The 20,036-nt window shown below is 38.7% G+C and overlaps 1 protein-coding gene across 1 annotated transcript in view; it reads left to right on the top strand.

The window, feature by feature from the left end:
* Nucleotides 1–20,036, top strand: part of LOC122792425 (protein disulfide-isomerase A6-like) — a 907,246-nt gene that overhangs the window by 327,617 nt on the left and 559,593 nt on the right. The window contains exon 7 of the mRNA XM_044060214.1: nt 9,951–10,065. Within this exon, the coding sequence (XP_043916149.1) occupies nt 9,951–10,065 (115 nt within the window). The remainder of the gene's footprint in view (nt 1–9,950; nt 10,066–20,036) is intronic.

The raw sequence follows: 20,036 nt of genomic DNA, 5'->3' as shown, positions 1-20,036 counted from the left end.
CACATGGGGTCAGGGTGTCACTTCAACAGTGACAATCATCTCAAGCCAAGGTTTACACTGTTGGGTGGATAGCCTTGCCACAGTAATTCATCCATACCACTCACTCGCACACACACACTCACACCTATGGCCCATTTAGAATGTCCAGTCCACTTACTGCATGTCTTTGGAATGTGGGAGGAAACCGGACCACCCGGAGGAAACTCATGCAGCTGCAGGAAGGACATGTAGACTCCTCACAGAAGGCACCCCAGCCAAGAATTGAACCAGAGAACCTCTTGCTATGAGGCAACAACACTAACTGCTGCACCACTGCAGCTGCCCAAATGTTGTTTTTCTATATAATCCATATTATCATTAGCTCAGAGAGATGTCTGTAGATGGAGCAGTGCTGCATCCTCTGGAATATGTTTCTGAAGAAATCTGCTGCACAATCACCTCCATGGTCTGCTTTCAAAGTGGACAACTGGCATCACTGGTCAATGACACTGGGCTTAGAGATCAGAGTAGATAGCCTTATTGTAGTGCATAGATTGTGGTTATCATGCCATGATATCAAGAAAAAGACAAATCAATTAAGCCCTTCTATGGTGCGAGACCTGATCTTAACAAATATTAAGCATCCCTGCTTCACTTGTTAAGATTAAGTATCACCCTAAGCAGTTAAATCTGTCAGTACAGGCCAGCAAATGACAGTGGCAGAATTAAAAAACAAATTTCTTTCTGCCTGCTGTGGGTGCCAGTAGTCTGTTCCTGACTTTCATTAACATAAAACAACATGTTAAGCTATCTTTCTGACACCATATGGCATGTGACACTGTCTTTCTAACAACACTCACTAAGTGCTTTATGGCTTTGAAAGTCAGCAGAGCACTTAGAGCTTTTTTCTTTTGTAACTTGTAGTACATGGAGCAGGTAAATCTCCATGTTTTGACAAAGAATTATGATGATTTAATTTTTTTGTTTGTTTCTCTAATATTGTTGTGCAAGCATATAAAGTAGGTAAAATGTACTGAATCACTCTGTGCATCCATTTGTTGCTTCTACATTAGGTGTTTGTTTTAAGTTATTATTTGATTAACTTTTTTTTTTCTCAACATCTTTATTAAATTTACACGTGGCAAAGGCAATCTTACATTTATATAAATGAAAAACATACAAAATTATATAACTTTAGTTACAGACAGTTTACATCACAAACACCATTGAAACAACTGTAGCTGCAAACATTATACGTCACTTAGAAACCATCCAGTCATTGTCAGTTAAGCATTATATAGCTCATTCAAATCCTGCCTCTTGGACCCCATTCATGCTTGGCATATATTGCTCCCACAATTCTCATTTTTTCTATGTAATTTGCTCATACCCTTTTCTAAAGATTCCAATTCCAGTTGTTTTTATCTCTGTTACTATAGTCACTACTTCTAGTAAAGTTGGTTTACACTTTGATTTCCATTTTCTAGTAATTGTATTTTTGGCAGCCACCATACTTAGACTCAGCAAGGCTTTACTTTGTCTGGGCAATTCCGAGTCTGTAGCATAACTCAAAAAAATCATCTTTGCAGTCAGTCCAATCTGCCCAGCCAGCATCTCCGACAGTCCAGCCCGCTGGGAATCCCAAAAGTCTTGCTAGCTCATCACACCTCCAAAAAATATGTTCCCAGCTACCTCTTTCTTGCCTGTCACACCTCCAGCATTGCTATCCACCTGAGGAAAAAATCTTTGGAGTCTACTTGGGGTACAAAAATACCTATGTAAACACTTCCAGGCAAAGATCCTAAATCGTTTAGACTTTGTTGCATATTTGAGAGATATACATATATCCCCCATTGTCTCTTTGTGAATTGCTTATCTAGTGCCTCTTCCCAATCCTTTCTAAGCTCCTCCAATTGATTCTTATAATTATCATGCAATATTTTATATGCTTTACTAGTTATTCCTTTTTTAATGGCAGCTTCTGTTCTAGGCTCTATTAAAAACTCTACCAGTGTTGCTCATTCATTTAGGAGCCCCCTATGTCTTTCTCTTTGCCTATACTCTGATATCAGTCTTTGATAGGGAAGGCAATCTGTAACCTACAGTCCAAATAAATTCTTGGCCTCTTCCCATTCTATTACTTTTCCATTTCTAGTTATTTGGTCCCAATACCTTGGTTCCTTTGCCAGTTTTCTCCAATAAATTCCAGCCCCTTTTGCCTGTTATCTATATCCCTGACCACAGTCATCCCTATCAGCAAAATCTCTTTTCTCCATTCTCGTGCTGGTTTGGTTCTTAGAATACTCCCTGCTATTTTATGAATATAATACTCTGTATGATTTTGGTAGTTCTGCTTAAGAGTCTGTATCCAAAATCCCAATCTCTCCTTATTTCTTAGGTTCATAGGTTCATAGGTTACTATTAGGCTAACTGTCCCTATGAGCCATGTTAAGCCTAGCCAGTTACTCCATGTGAGAATCAAACTCTGCACCTTGCATCTTTAAGGTAAGTAGCTAAACCATTATGCAAATCTCCCACCCCCTGTGTCAGCATCATTCCTTTCCACTTTGAATTATAGTTTTCTCCTTGTGCTATGTATAAGAGTCTTAACTGCGTTGCTCTAAAATACACCCACAAATTAGGTAATCCTAATCCACCTTGTTCTATTGGTAGAATCATCTTATCCCACTTGACTTTCGCTGTCTTCTCTTGCCAGGTAAAGTCTTTCAACTCTTTTTTAATTGCTGTCCACAACTTCTTCGGTTGATGAAAGCTGATCCTGGCTACCATACCAATTATATCCTTGAATTTCTGAGTACCTTATTTTCTTTGCCAGTGGTTCTAAATATAATGCAAACAACAAAGGGGGAAGAGGACAACCCTGCCTGGTTCCAGCAGAAATTATTGGAGAGGACTCCATCCACTTTAACTAGCTCCTCCGATCCCTCATATATTCTTCTAATCAACCTTATAATTACATCAGGGAAAGCAAATGCTTCCATTGCCCTGCTCATGAAGCCCCAGTCTACTCTCTCAAATGCTTCCATTGCCCTGCTCATGAAGCCCCAGTCTACTCTCTCAAATGCTTCCATTGCCCTGCTCATGAAGCCCCAGTCTACTCTCTCAAATGCTTTCCCTACATCAAGATCCACCAATAAAAGTGGTACTTTCTTACATTCTGCTTCTCTCTGGATCATCAGTGTTCTGTTAATATTGTCAAATGTTTGCCTCCCCTCCACAAAGCCATTCTTTTAGCAATTATAAACATAAGCACTTTATAATCATGGTTTAGTATTGAAATGAGCCTGTATAGAGCTGGATGGATCTTTACCCTCTTTAGGTATTACCGTTAACTTTTGTTATTCACATTTTTTATTACAGTTTGCTTATTCATTTCTTCCCTGATATTATTGTATCATAAAAGGGTGTTGAAGAAGGGCTGATTTATTGTTTTACATTGTGCAGCCATTCATTGCTTAGATGTTAAGTTTATTTTTTAATTGTTGTTCTTTTAACATAAGTTAGTCACATTAAAAGGGTCTCCTTTAAGTTTTTTAGGAGCATGTCACAAATGGGAGTGGGGCTTTGTAATTATGAATTTGGCTATACGTGGGGTGGCTGGAGATTAGGGTGAGAAGAGACTGAAGTAGGCAGCCAAAATGGCACAACAAAAGTCACTCAGCCTGCACATTTGTCTGTACTGAGGCGATCAACAAGCGGTATCTGTGCTGTGAGTGATCCCCTTTATGTATAGAAAAGAATGTATTTAAATTGCAGTGCAGACCAGTTGAGCAAAGTGGGGTGCAATCCTGACTGAGGTATAGTGTGCATTGCTTCATTGAACTGCAATTTTGCTGCTGCTGCTGCTGAAATCTTAACTAGCCAACTCAACTGGGGAAGGAGGTTTGCTGCAAAATAGTGCCTCAAGTCTAGCAAGTAAAGACATGGTGCACTAGTACCAAAAAATTGAGATGGGTTGTTGTAACGTAATGGGGGCAAACACAGGAGAGGGGTCCTACAAAATGGCATAGGGGTGGTCACTTTATTGGACAGATATTAATTTCCTCTATTACAGATGACCAGGCAGTGATATATTGCCTGCAATACGTTTTGCTGAATACACTTGTTGTTTATCTCTAGTAATTTTTTAAGGCCTGTGAAGTGCATGGATGCATACCTTAGATAGAAAGACACATGGGTAATAACTCTTGTGCTGGAGATGCTTCTTGGGAGTCTCTTTTAATTGTCTTTGGGAGTATACAGTCCAGAGCAGAATCATGGTTAAATGGGGCCCTAGGTTGTGTAAAGGAACAGACCCTCAGTCCTTCCAGTGTCAGATTGCTTGCATTTCTCTTCCCAGACACTATAAACGTTGTTCAAACTTGTCAGTGTGCATACTATTTTATTCTTTATTTTTTACATTGATTACAGAGATATGGATGTAATGGCCATTTGCTAAGCAAAGTAAAACAGTTACACATTGAAAGCAGATTTAACATAAGCAACAGCAAACTTATCTTTTCCTGAAACTCACATTCTTGAAAAATGCAATTGGACAGTGGTGTATTAAGTGTATCTTGGTCCCCTGGGGCTGTTTTCAAACCAAGGGTCTCTTGCACACATTTTTGGGACCATGCATAAATGTATGTGTTCTTTGATTATTCTTCCTCATTATTTTAAATTATATTTCTTGTTTAGTAGAGCAACATTTGTTAGTGTATCTTTTAAATTTGTAATTTTGAATATTTTTTCCAATAAGCAGTAAAACAAAATGTATGCACCAATAATAACAAAACTACCCATTTCAGAACATTTCAACCATACAAGACCACTCAAAGTGATATCATTATAATCCACCAATATCTGTACTCAACAATTATAGACACTAAATCAAGTGTGCATATATTATGTCTGATTGTGATAAAAACGGGCACAGCAGAGCATTTCAGTTTGCTTTACAAGCACTAATTTTCTGACTGAGGTAGTTTACAAGTTCACTATGAAGCAGCTTATTTTTTTCCTGTTTATTTCCCAGAGAAAAAGCAGGATGGTAAAGAAATGTGAAAGTCTCAACTATAGCAAATGCCTTTTCTCTCAGTATTAGGAGAGCTCTAGTGTTTTGGAACCTTTTTTTCCTTCAGCTCTCTGTGTCCTTCAGGATCCTCCACTGTGTGTACTAGTTGTTGGAGATTTGAGTGGAGATGTTTGTCCATAGGAGCAGGAGTGGGCTTAGGTCAACTGATGCCCTAGGCAAAAGGGCTCCACAGCGCCCCCACTGCACCACCTGGTGCCCCCATCCTGGTCTACCCACACCAAATAAATACTGAAAAGCACCCCTACTAGACCGGCGCCCTAGGCGGCCGCCTAGTTGGCCTATGCCTAAGGCCGGCTATGCTTTACACAAAAGCATACTAGTCTTGTAGAGAAGACTGTATCACAGTAATATGATGCAGCAACGACTACATAATGGATGCTAAAGCTCAGACGACTCTGATCATCACTCCAAATAATGCAGATTATAACCTGACATATGCTGACCACTTTGAACTTGCTGGAGGCTGTACAGAAGGTACTGCAAAAATATATTACTAAAATGTGACATGGTTAAATTATATTACAATCCAGGCCAATTAATGAATTATTTCATTCATTAATGCAATGAATACAATAAAACAATCACAAACAATATAAAGGCTGCAGTAGCTTTTGTTCAACAACACAAAAGTCATACAAAATCAGGAAAATTCCTGCATATAGCATCTCTTTGTGGGGGGAGGGTGTTACATGCTTGCATGACACCTATATCTCATATTTCACCTTCCTATGTCTTCTCTGTCATCAACAATAGCTATCCTTCTGAAATTACTCAATACAGGTCTGACCTAAATCAATAATGCTGTATTGTTGCAGCATACCCCTCCAGAGTCAACAGAGCTGATTGTGGACAGGGTAATGAATCAGGTCCCCCACCAACCATACCATATCCCATTACTTGGCTGTATCTCCCCAATTACCATAAACACCATGTCAGTGTACATACACTTAAAATTATCACAGTGATTTGGATTTCAATTAAAATTATTATTTCAAAATTTACAGAAAAAAAACATTGACAGCTATTTTCTAAACTAAACAAAGTAAAACACTCTCACATTGAAAACGGACATAGCATGAGAAACGGTAACCTCTTCCCATGAAACTCACATTTAAAGAAAATGCACTTAAGTGTTTTAAAACTTATAGCAAGTAAACTAAAAGTATGGGATTTAATCTACCATGTGTGTTTTTTTTCAGTGGCAGGAAAATATGTGAGAGCTGATAAATTTTTTGTATGTAATGTAGATCTGCAATATGTGTGCTTTTCTGTTACATGAAAAGATTGAACTTTTTTTTAGGAAATAAACAGAAAGGTTTATGGAATTTGTAACTGAAACTTGTACCTATTTTCTACTGGAAATTACAGCAGTTATTCATAGGGTATTATCAGGATGGCCAACAAGTGAAGCAGTCTGGCATTGTTCTGAAGTTTAACTATAAGATCTGTGATTTACAACTGCAAATGAGCGGTTTGACAATTTTGTTAGGGAGATAGCTAGTCGAGGTGATAATTAACTAAGGCCAGGAAAAACATTCATGAGGGACAGAGGGAGTGAGGAAGCCCTGCCTATGACCCAGAGGATGGAATCTGATTGTGACCCCAGCACTGGGGGAGCTGTTGAGGAGGAGGAGAGGAATGAAGGCATTGAGCCTGAACACATGCTTCAGGGGAGAGAGATGAGAGCTGTATGCTAAGGGCAGTGTAACTGCTGTGTTGTACAGGTTACCAGACAGCTTGCCAGAGGTCATACCGGGTCAGATGTGGTGGCATAGTAGAGGCAATGTGCCAGAAGTAGGGCAAACTGTGGCCTCATAGTGTCCCACTGGATGCCCTTGGAAGATGGGACCAAAGACAGGTAAATTATTACAGAGATGAGACCATTTAGAAACCTAAACAAGCCTGGAACCAGCATGGAGAGTTGAGGCCCTAATCCGTCTGTCTTCAGAATGAACGTCTTTCTCCTGTTAACCTGACCATTGCTCCTGGAAGCTGCAGGGTGAGTATGGAGGAAACCTAAAGGTTGTTGGAATGTCAGTGGTAATACAAATCCGTTAATATGTATACGTGACACTGCTCAGTTGCAGCTGTATTCTTATGAAAAGATATAAACCAAGTAGCTGAGAAAGAAGGAGGACAGTCACGAAGAAGAGGAAGTAGCCTGCAGTTTGTTACTTGTGAGTTCTTTGGACTTTGTCTCTGCCTAAAAAAAAAAAAATAGCTACTGCAGTCAGAGCACTAATTCTTTCAGTAAGAGATAAGAAAAAAAAAGTTTTACCCATAAAGACACATTTTTCTTTCTTGTAATCATTTTTTTTTCAATAGGATTACTTTTGGTTTCCTTGTGCAATTCCATATCAATGTCTTTATATTTCATTCTTAAAAAAGTGTGTCTGGTTATATATTTACTTATTAATTTATAAGGGGATATTTATTTCCAGCTGTTGACAACTTGCTGGCATCCACCTCTGATTGTGCAGACTGCTCTTTGACACATTCCGTTTGTGCTTATAACTATTGTGGCTTATGAACAAGAGTGAAACTTTAAATGGAAGGTCCCAAGGCTAGTAATTTGGAGTGGTGGCAATTTACTACCTTGAATCATATCAGAATATTAATAACCATTCCTGGAAATCAATGTGTGTGTAAATATAAGAGTTTATTTAAATTACAGTTATTGTTGGCAAATGAGCATTGTGAGGCATTAAAACTCAGGAAGGGCGAGGAAGTGGACTGTAGATTGAGACCAAAGACTTACCTTGGATGAGTGTTAGTGTGAAGCCTACTTCTGTATGTAGATGGTTTAGTCCCATACCCAGGGCAAAAGTGCACATTTTTGCATGCTGTTATGGCCAGACTGTACTTAAGAAGTTGCTTAGTGGTTCATATTTTGTGCCTTTTTAGGCTTTATTTGGTTTAGTTCCAGAAGTGTGACTCAAACGGCCATACCATGATGGCTTTAATATTGTAAGCCTTTTTATATATAATGAATAATTTACTGATGGACAGTTAAGCAGACCCAAATACAGGAGTCTCTGTCTACTGTTTTCTTTCTTCCAACTCTACTTTAAAAAGAAAGGAGTACATTTTAATATATCTAAATGAAACTCACATAACGTTTTAGGTGCCATCCTCATTTCAATGCTTCTAGCCATTACACAGCCCATGCATCTTTTAGGGCACATATTTATTCAAAAAATGCTGGAACTTCTAGTGTAGAAAATATAGCCTAGTTGCTCTAATTAACTGTATACCTAAATGCTAAAGTCTAGCAGAAGACGTTGCCATCACGAGACCTGGCTTTGCTAATAAACATATTTAAAAGTAGACAAATAACAAAAATAAGCCATTTGAAAAAAGCACTTAAATGTAACAAAGAAAAATAACAAAAAGTGCTCCAGGGCTCATCTCCACCATAAACTCCACACCAAAAGAACTTGTATAAAAAACAGAGTGAATACTGAGGGATGAAACGCTTAACCTTTGGAGCAATTTGAAATGTAGCTGTTTTTTATACAAGTTCTTTTGGTGTGGAGCTTATGGTGGAGTTGAGCCCTGGAGCACTTTTTGTTATTTTTCTTTGTTATTTTTATATTTATATATTTAAAAGCAGTGCAGAAGTCATTTATACACTAGTGTATAATCCGAAGCAGAAAGATGACCGGGTACCATTGTCATTCATGTGATACAGGAAACTGGTCATTGTTTGGTTCAGAGCCTCATAGCAACTAAAACAATCAGTCAGCAAAAAAACAGAGCAGCAACCAGCCACAGCAAGGAAACGGATGCAGTTAACTTCTAAATTTGCAACACTGAGCTGAAAACAGAAAAGGTGAGAGCTCTGAAAGAAAGTGTGCATCCCCAGATAGACGCTGTCCTAGGCCAGTCCTGTTGTTCCAGGCATAACTCAGTGCTTCAGTAATATACTTCCTTGCAATAAGTGTGACATAGGCAATTTGTCATTATACCATATGGTGAGTGAGATTTGAATTTTTGCAAGGCACAAAAGCAGTACTATTTAGTAGAGCCCCACACTATGCAACAGGGCGTTCTTGCGGTATCCAAGCTGTTATCCTAAATGGTTACACATCCCTTTGTTAGTCTGTCTCATATCTGATTTGTGCAACATCCTATACAGTATGGTTTTGCATCCAGCATGGCATATGACCTGTGTCCAGACGTACCCTCTGCATACTGATTTGACAGGGAACACCAGACCCCAGAGTTGAAAGGGAGTCATATAACTGAATAAACGTGATCCACTGAGTACTGGCTGTCATAAAATAATGCACCATCTGAGGTGAGATTACTGTTTCGCAAAAACAACAACAATTAAGGTCACTGCAAAATGTAGGTGTCTACATTTTTTTTCAATGTACAGTACTTTTTTGCATTATATATGAGTTTTTTTTTGAGCATTGGTCATTTATGTTCATTGGAATTCATTTGATGAATCACTGTGTATTGAATAGGTCTAAACCAGAGTTAGGCTGTTTCTGGATCTATTTTGTTTATATTTATACTCGTGCACCTTCTAGGAATGTTACTAGAATTAGCCATACATCATCCTGATTAAATTCTGTCGAAGTAATAAACCTTATCTAGAACTGCAGGTAAAGGTCATTACTGTAGGAGAAAGTGGAATGCCATTATCTCTTGACATTTGTAGGCAGTCACCCAATTGTCAAATTACAGGCCTATTATAATACTATTGTGTGAACGTCATAGTGCAACATCAACATTAAGCAATGTAAGGGTGTTGTACAGTATATAAAGGTATGGTATTTATAATGTCATGATTTATAGGTTCCATCAGATATTCAGACTTTGGTATGATGGATTCCCACTGTAACTGTTCATCCTCTTTGTCTTGAAGGCTTGCACCTGAGTGGGCAGCAACGGCAACTGATGTCAAGGAACGGACCCAAGGCAAGGTGAAACTGGGAGCCGTGGATGCTACAGTCAATGTCAAACTGGCTAGAAAATATGATGTAAGTTATTGAAAACATCATCTAGTCTGTCCTTATGAGACTTTTATTGGTGGAGTCGGGAGCTCAAAATGAATAAGTCATTAACAATCCTTGGAAATCTTTTCTTAACAATTCCTGATAATGTGACTTTTGCTTACAAAACAATCTCCTTTTACCTTGTTTTTCACAATGCTCTACTAAATCTTAACCCCCCTCTTGTTTCATTATGTGCTTCATCTCTTCCTCTCCTACTTTTTCACCTTCCTCAAATGTTCACCTGATAAGACTAGATCCAATTCTTCCCCACTTTCTTCACCATCTCCTTCAGCTGCAAACATCATAAGAACTCAGCTAGTACATATAATTACAACATCCCTCTTGACCTACGAGTAATCCCTCATAACCCCATACTGTAAATTCCTCTAGTAAAACTACATCTCTCTCTCCTGTTGCTATACTGGCGTACTACCATGCTGTAAAACTTTCACTTTACCTTCCTTTACTCTGGAACAAACATCTTTTTTCTTCCTTATAGTTATATACATTACTCTGATTATCTAACACTGTATTCCCTTAATCCAAGTGTATTCCTTCTGAAAGTATCTCCGAAAAGTTCAGTCATTGTTATTATATCATTGCAAAATTGCCAGTTACAAAGTTTATGACAGTCAGTAGTAACAATTCATTCCCCAAATCTGTGCATGTTTTATTGTATGTACTTCTTTATATTTTACTTTCATTCAAGATTATGAACCTTTCATGAAACTCATTGTTGTTTTGGTCATACTTGAAAAGAGTCCTTGAACTAGCCCACATACTTGGTTAACACATTCAAATCAATAAATAAATAAACCCAGAGAAAATAATTCAGATGGCAAGCATTAGTTCCAAGACTTAACAGACCAGTAAATCTGCAAGTCTTTTCCCTAAGTTATAGGTGGGGTGAAAACAAGAAGCTGCATCAGGGACCACCCCCTCCCAGCTTGAAAACACAACTAGCATTCATTACACTGCTCTTCTTACTCTTTCGGCTTTTTCCCGGTTAGGGGTTGCCACAGCGGATCACCTATCCGCTCATGATTGGCAGTGGAGTTTTACGGTGTTGAGTTGCCAGCCCGGTGCTCAACCTTCCACAGAAGGCACACACATGCACAAACCCACACCTAGGGTCAATTTAGAGTGTCCAGTCCACTTACAGCATGTCTTTTGGATGTGGGAGGAAAATGGAGCACCCGGAGGAAACCCACGCGACCACAGGGAGGACATGCAGACTCTGCACAGAAAGCACCCCAGCCGAGGATCGAACCAGAGAACCTCCTGCTGTGAGGCGGCAATGCTAACCGCTGCACCACCATGGCTGCCCAACTAGCATTCATTACACTGTATATGAAAAATAAAATCTGAAGACAAAATGCATACAGGTGAAAACAGGAACTGCTACTAAACTACATAGCTTTGAGTTATATCTAAATATTATTCAATTTATAGGCAAACTAACCTATTTGCCAATATTTAGAGTGGGTAATTGTTACAAAGTGTAATTTACTGATAGCTATCTGGTAATAGATGAATAACAGGAGTCTATACTCCTTCAGAACTTAATATCTTAACAGTATAATTGCAAACTTATATGCACTTATGTACGTACAGAGGGAAGCCCTTTCCTTAGGCACTGATAGACTCTTAGAAGTCAAAGGATAAATATTAGCTCTCATTTGGGACTAACACTCCAAACCTCCAGTATACTGACCTGGTCTCATTTGGGACTAACACCCCAAACCTCCAGCATACTGACCTGGTACCGCTGCCACTTGGCCAACAATTGAGCTTCTGTACAGATAGGCAGTGAGTTTTGTCACTCACTCTACTTGTTTCTCTATTTTTGGCCCTTGGCCTTGCCCCATCACTAAACATTAAGTTCATCCTTCCTAGTTTCCCAGTGAATCCATTCTTTCCCCAGGGTGACAGCCCTACAGCCCATTCATTCCTGAGGGCGAGAGCCTTACAACCCATTCATTCACCAAGATGAGAGCCCTACATCCCATTAATTCTCCAGGGAGAGAACCCTGCAGTCCATTCATTCTCTAGAGTGGGAACCCTACAGTCCATTCATTACCAAGGGTTACAGCCCTACAGTCCTTTCATTAGCCCAGGTAAGAGCTCTACAGCCCATTCTTTCCCCAGGGTGTGAGTCATGCAGCCCGTTCATTCCCCAGGGTGAGAGCCTTACATCCTATTCATTCCCTAGAGAGAGAGCTCTATAGCCCATTCATTCCCCAGGGTGAATACAGCCCATTCATTCCCTAGGATGAAAGCCCTACACCCCATTAATTCCCCAGGGAGAGAACCCTGCAGTTCATTCATTCCCTAGAGTGAGAGCCCTACAGTCCATTCATTGCCAAGGGTTAGAGCCCTACAGTTCTTTCATTAGCCCAGGTAAGAGCTCTACAGCCCATTCTTTCCCCAGGGTGTGAGTCATGCAGCCCATTCATTCCCCAGGGTGAGAGCCTTATAACCCATTCATTCGTCAGGGTGTGAGTCGTACAGCCCATTCATTCCCGAGGGTGAGAGCCTTACAACCCATTCATTCCCTGTGATGAGACCCTTACATCCTATTCATTCCCTAGAGAGAGAGCTCCATAGCCCATTCATTCCCCAGGGTGAATACAGCCCATTCATTCCCTAGGGTGAGAGCCCTACAGCCCATTCATTCCTCAGGGTGTGAGTCGTGCAGCCCATTCATTCCTCAGGGTGTGAGTCCTACAACCCATTCATTCTGCAGAGTGAGAGCCTTACAACACATTCATTCCCTGATCCTTACATCCTATTCATTCCCTAGAGAGAGAGTTCTATAGCTCATTCATTCCCCAGGGTGAATACAGCCCATTCATTCCCTAGGGTGAGAACCCTACAGCCCATTCATTCCTCAGGGTGTGAGTCATGCAGCCCATTCATTCCCCAGGGTGAGAGCCTTACAACCCATTCATTCCCGAGATGACACCCTTACATTGTATTACTTCCCTAGACAGAGAGCTCTATAATGCATTCATTTCCCAGGGTGAATACAGTCCATTCATTTCATAGGGTGAGAGCCCTACAGCTCATTCATTCCCTGGGGTGAGAGCCCTATAGCCCATTCATTCCCTAGGGTGAGAGCCCTATAGCCCATCATTCCCTCGGTGAGAGCCCTACAGGCCATTCATTCCCTAAGGTGAGAGCCCTACAGCCCATTCATTCCCTAGGGTGTCAGTTAAGTGATACGTGAGTGGAAGCTATCAACTCTGTATTAAGGGATTGGATTTTTTATGTTAAACTCTACTACCCCTTGGGCATGCCCAATGTTCATAGCATTTGAGGGTTTAGGTATGTAATTCCCCAGGAATTCAACCATGAAGACTATGCCCACAGATATGCTGTCTACTCCAAATCCTGAAGAAAAGCAGGCAAGCTAAGTCTCATCATCCCCCACCCCAAGTTTCAACAGGTAAATGAGCCGCTAATTAGTCTAAGACAATATAAATTGTTGCTGGTGGGCATCTCTTAAAAGTGATCATTACAATGACAGTAAATTGCATATCTCCATCTGTACGGTTAGTCACTGACTGGAGGTTGAGGTGAGATGAAGAATTTTACAGTGCGAAGTGTGATGCTGACGATTGTGCTTATGTTGTAATAATTCTAATGTAGACTAGCTTCATATGTAAGGTGAAACCACACCCTAATTGCATTATGATGATATTAAGGCTGCATTTAACGAGTATAAATCACACTGTTATTGCTTCTGCTTCAGATGCCCATTATTATCTATGCAATTACAGCAGCTATACTGATGTGCAAAATAATAATCCATCCAGGATCTGTACAAATATGATTGGCTTCACAGTCAAGTCAGTCAGTAAGTTGTGTATTTAATAAACATACAACTATTGGGTACTGTCTAACAGCTAATGCCAACTGCTGCATTATTTCCCCAAGGCACGTCAGTGGTCTGATGCTTGTCAATATGAAGTAATGGCAAGTTTAACTTCTTGCCAGTTCTTCATTATTAGCCACTGTATGTTGCTTGCACAATGAGAAATCATAGATTTCCTAAGCATTTTAGGGATATCATTATGAATAATATATTCCGTGTATCTAAATGTAATTTATGTTTGGCTAGTCACCCCCCCCCCCCACACACACACACACACAGACACACTTGCACACATACTCACTAACACACACACACACACACACACACACTCACACACACACACACTCACACAAGCACACACACACACACACATATATATATATATATATATATATATATATATATATATATATATATATATTATATATATATACACACACTAGCATACACACACATAAACACACACACAGCCTCTGTACTGAATGCTGGATTTAGTAATGAGGGTCTACTATCTGCATTGTTGATACATGATTCATCAACAAAATTATTAGTCTGTCAATAGGCTCTTACTGTGCCCCTGAGTGAAATGAATGGCATACTGATGAATGAAAACATGTAGTATGATGGATATCACCACTAGTGTTTGAGGAAAGCATCCATCTGGAAGAAAGGTAATATTCACAGCAAGGTGATGATATGCCCCCTGTATACCTAGATGGAATATAATGCTATATCCTATGAGTATGACAGAGGTAAGAAATGCCCCTCAAGGGTGTATTGATGCTTGCAAGGAAAATGCATAATATATCAGATTGTGGTAACTGCATTTAAAAGCATATTTAGTACAGGAACAATTATGCTGAGTGATTTAGGTGATTACTACTTCATCATTACTTTTGCTACACTAGCATGGTCAGGTTGACATTTTATTTCACATTCTTTAAGGAAAACTAAAGTGACATATTATTGTGGATTATATGGAAGTGGCCTGATTGAAACAAGCATGGATGCTAGCAAAGCAAGGAAAATATCTGCATGCTTATGAAAAGGAGCATGCTAAGCAAAGGAGGCATAAAAGAAATTGCATTTTCAGGATGATGTCTTATTTATCAGATCAAGGAAGATCATAGTATTGACTGACAATGGGACCTATGAAAAGGCATGCTATGTTAGGGAAAATATTTCTCATTATGTGTTGGATAAAATGGACAGCGTAATGACTTGGCATGCTTTAAAGTCTGAGTCCAATGCTGTTTAATACAGTTCAAAGGGAATTTGAAAAAGACAATCTCCATAGCAAAACCTTGCATTCATTTTGTTCCCTTGTGAGATGTATAGATTACCATTATATTCACTTTTGCTTTTTAACAGTTTAACCAGGGAATCTTTCATGTTTGTAACTGCTGTTTCTGGGAGAACTTTTACTATGTAAATCACTGAATTGCAAAATTCTTTCAGATAAAGTGAACTGTCTGGAAGTACTCTGTTGCAAACATGCAAAGAATGTTTGACTTTGGTGATGCACCTCCTGTGGTAACTTCTTTCCTGATGAAATGTTTGCATTTCAGATCTGATGCACAGTGAGCTGTTAGTGAAGAAGTGAACGCAATCGGCACCATTAAATAAATAAGTGAGGAGCCAGTGGGCTTGTTAAAAAGGTATCCTACAGGTGATAAAGTGCAAGGTGCATTTAAGCAAGAAAAGGTTAGAAATTAGGAGGAAAGGAAATAAGAGAAACCATAAAAAGGGTAAAGAATCAAAAGTGATGCGAGATAAACATGAAAAGGTTAAAATCAGATGTTGTGAATAGTGATGGGTCAGGTAAGGGATTACCTTATGAGGGGAAGCAAAAGCCTTAAGATCTTTACGGAAATTAAATGAAAAGGGTACATGGTTATTGGGAAGGAAATGATAAAACATATAGAAATAATGAACAATGGGTGAGAAATAAAGAGGTGCTGTTTATATGGAAGTAAGCAAAGAAGCATCTTTAGAAATACCAATGACAGCTATGAAAGGGGACATCAAAGGTATTATTAAAGAATTAACAATGCTACTTGCAGGGAACGTGCATAGTATATCAGATTGTGATCACTGCATTTAAAACCACATTTGGTACAGGTACAATTATGCTGAGTGGCTGAGTGATTTGGAGGCTTTTTTATTCTTGGGAGTCTTGTATTAGTTGTTAAAGCTGGAAAAGGACAGAACAGGATGAAAAGAATTCAAAGGGAAAACAGAAGATAAGGCGATAATGCAAACCGTTAAGTAGACTTTAAAAAAATAGACAATGAAATTGTTAGATCAATTGTAGAACAAACAGCAGATTTCTTTGAAAACTTACTAAACTGACACTTAGGAAATATAATTGCTAGTTTAAACATTAAAAGTGAAGAGGCGAGTAAGAATAATAAAGTATGCAGACTTGTTTTGTTTACAGAGAACAGAGCCAGCTATGTATTAAAATGTTAGAGAATGGGCAACCTGTACATCACCAGTCTAATTAGAGAACAAACGTTCTCCATCAGTGTGTTAATGTACAGGTAATGCCCACTGAAAAATGAGTCTGACATGTCACAGCAGCTTATTAAGATGCAATTGTGTTCAGACTGCAAATGGAGATAACGGCTTCCATTATTTTACACTCCTAAGCAAAGCTATTGCTGTTTAACGAGTGTGTATGCGTGTGTATTTGTGTGTGTGCATGAGTGTGTTTCTGTTTCTGTTTGCATATATGAGTTTATGGGTGCATGTGTGTATGATAGTGGAAGTGTGTGTGTGTGTGTGTGTGTGTGTGTGTGTGTGTGTGTGTGTGTGTGTGTGTGTGTGTGTGAAATGAACAGATCAGTCAAACAGTGGATACAAATCTTTTAAAAGTTATACATACCTCTCAACCCCTTAGCTCAAGAAATCTGGATAAAGACTAAAATAAGGTGGAAACAAAGGCTTATAAATAGGGACAGATTTTAAAAATTGCTCTTATAAAATTAGAACCAAACAGCGATGGTAAAGTGAGCTTTAAGTACCAAAACCAAAAACAAAAGCTTGCTTGGAAATCCAAATAAAGGACTGAAACCAGATGAGCCTCCTTTATTCAAAGCGAGTACCAAACACAAACATTAACGCCACAAAAATTAAATACGTTTTCGACCCTAGTATACCTAGGTCTTCTTCAGAAAAACTGAATGTCATTAATGAAGTGCCTTTTATACAGAATTGATTAATCAAAATCATCAATTAGCCAATGAAAATCAGTACTTCATTAAGAAATGTGTCGAACTGTTTAAAACAAGTAAAATCTTCACTAGTAATAAAACCATATACCATGTTCCAAATAAAATAAATAACAATTAAAACACTTTTAATTTATGACAAATACTGTAACAAAAATAAATATTCAGAGTATAAAAAGACTTAACAAGAATAAATATTCAGAGTATAAGAATTCAAAGTATAAAAAGACCTTTCCTTATGTTTAAACCATGTTGCTTTAATGGTAATAAATATTGTATAACTATGCCCCCTTGTGGTAACAGTAAAAAACTTCATAATTTAGCTGCCCTAAGCTTAAGAACAGAAGAAATAGAAAGTGTATCATTGAGACCTGGGGATTTAGTGGAATCCAACACAATTTGCCAAAAAAGTTCTTTGTATTCTAATTTGGCTTCCCACATGCCACCCCTGATCTCTTTCGGAACAATTTCCAAGACAAAAAAAGAAAAAGACGCTTGAGGACATTTTAAAGTGTGTCTATACAGTGCATTTTTGTTATATTGTTTCCTAATTTCATATAAATGCTCATATATGCGGTTCTTCAACTTTCTTTCAGTTTTTCCCACGTAGAAGGAGCTGCAAATTTTGCAAGTGGCAATATATATAACTCCTTGAGTATTACAGGTTTCAGTCCTTTATTTGGATTTCCAAGCAAGCTTTTGTTTTTGGTTTTGGTACTTAAAGCTCGCTTTACCATCGCTGTTTGGTTTTGGTTTTTATACGATGGCGGGGAATCCAGAGGGCAAAACCAAACTTGAATCACCCAAACATCATGGGATGGGTGAATTGCGCAAAGTGATTGGTCAACTATCACAGCTTGTGGAACTACTCACACCAGCTTGCTCTTCCATTCTGCAACTAGCTTCTGGTGCAAACAGTACACTTTCGTCAGCGTTTCCAGCACAGAATAAACAGACTGATCAGCGTTCTTTTGGTGGTAATACTAAAGAGGTTTTGGATGGCCATTTACCCAATATAGGAAATTAATTTGATAATTTTCCACGTTTGCTTCGCTCCCACTCTCAACCCGCTCGTGGTAACAGGACACAAGAACAATCTAATGTGGAAACAGAAGCTCTGCTTGAAAACCAAGGTGACTTTTCTTCTGTTTTGTCTGCTAATGGTTTTAAAGCTTTTTTGGATAAACATTTTTCTATTAATGGTTCCTACCACATTGTTCGACCTAAGGAACCAGTGGTTAAAACCTACAGAGAAAATTCGGATGATTTATTTTATTATTTGGAGAAATATAAGTGTTTAGGATGTGATTGTACATTCCGGAGAGAATGTCTTGATAAACAGATTGTGCCTAAGGGACTTCGGATTGCTAAGTTCCCTAACAATGTGACTCAAGGTTCTGAATTTCACTCTGACCTAATTAAGATTTATGATAAATGTGGATTAAATGTGGTTGATGCTATTATTAAAGAAAATGAAAGAATTAGGGCATCACTTTTAGACCAGATAGATACTATTAACAATAATATTATTAATGATGTGCTTTTCACCATTGAAACAGAGAAGAAATTGTATTTTGATATTTTTTCAGACATTGAGAGTAGGTGTATTAAGAATATGAGGAGGAAAACTACTAAGCTGGAAAGGGACTTAAAGGATTACAAGGAAGGTAATGCTTACCCCCCACCAAAGACTTTCAAAACCCCTGTAGCCTCAGGTTATAAAGGGTATCAGGACCACCAAGCATATCCTTTACATGAAACTGAGGAAAATAGACAAGAGGGGTTTGAAGGGGAAGAAGAGTGCTTTCTAGTTGAACAGCCTCCCCCTTTAAGGAGGTCGGACAGGATTCGCAAACAGAATCCTGTCCACTACCACAGTTACAACCGCAGGTGGAGTCAGAGGTAATTCCTGATACAAATTCCCCTATTATGCAACAAGGATTTACTTTCCACCTCAAAGGGTACAATATTTTTAATTACACTAATTTGAAATTGACAGTAGCACACTTTGATTTATTTTCCAAGGGTTTCAAATTCATCCCTATGCAGAAGGCTAATTTACCTAAGCTAATAGTGGATGTTAAATTGTTTCTGAGGAAAATGAACCTGGTCCTTATATTTCAGGCACACAAACAAGGTTATTCAGTTAATAATTCTTGAAAGAAAAAAAGTGTTTTTAATCTACCACTACACCCTCAATTAAAGAATTTAGAAAATGTTTTAGAAAGGGAAATAAGGACTACAATAGCTCAACACAAGATATTCCCTAACCTAACACAAGAAGAAAGGAAAGTGTTTAATGAGCTCAGGAACAACACCAGCATCAGGATTATGCATCCTGACAAAGGGGGTGAACGGTTTTGATGGACTTTATTACTTTTGAGTCTAAGATGAATGATTATTTACACAATACTAATAAATACTCTAGAGTTTCCATTAATGAAGTGAATGTATCCTATTCAAAAATTAATTTACTACTTAATGATTTACTTTTGGAGGGTTCCATCACCCAGGACAATTTTCACTTTTTGTCTAATACACACCCCAGAGTTCCCTCGGCTTTTGGTATACCCAAAGTCCACAAAGATCAGGTTGACCCACCACTACGGATGATTGTTTCCTCGGATGGTTCAGCCACTACACCACTTGCAAAATTTGTGGACGAGAAGTTGAAAAAACTCTCACAACAAGGTGTTACCTCATTAAAAGATTCATGGGACTTTTTAAGAAGTGTTGAATCCCACTTATTTTCCCCAGATTTGGTGTTTGTTACATTGGATGTGGTGGACCTATTTGGGTCCATTCCCCATGATATAGGCTTACAATGGTTAGAAGAGAGTATGAGA

This window comes from Protopterus annectens, chromosome 1.part2 (assembly GCF_019279795.1).
Source record: "Protopterus annectens isolate FY-2018-M chromosome 1.part2, PAN1.0, whole genome shotgun sequence".
NCBI classification, from domain to species: Eukaryota; Metazoa; Chordata; order Ceratodontiformes; family Protopteridae; genus Protopterus; species Protopterus annectens.
Note: the sequence above shows the minus strand (reverse complement) of the source record. Positions and strands in the feature narration are given on the sequence as shown.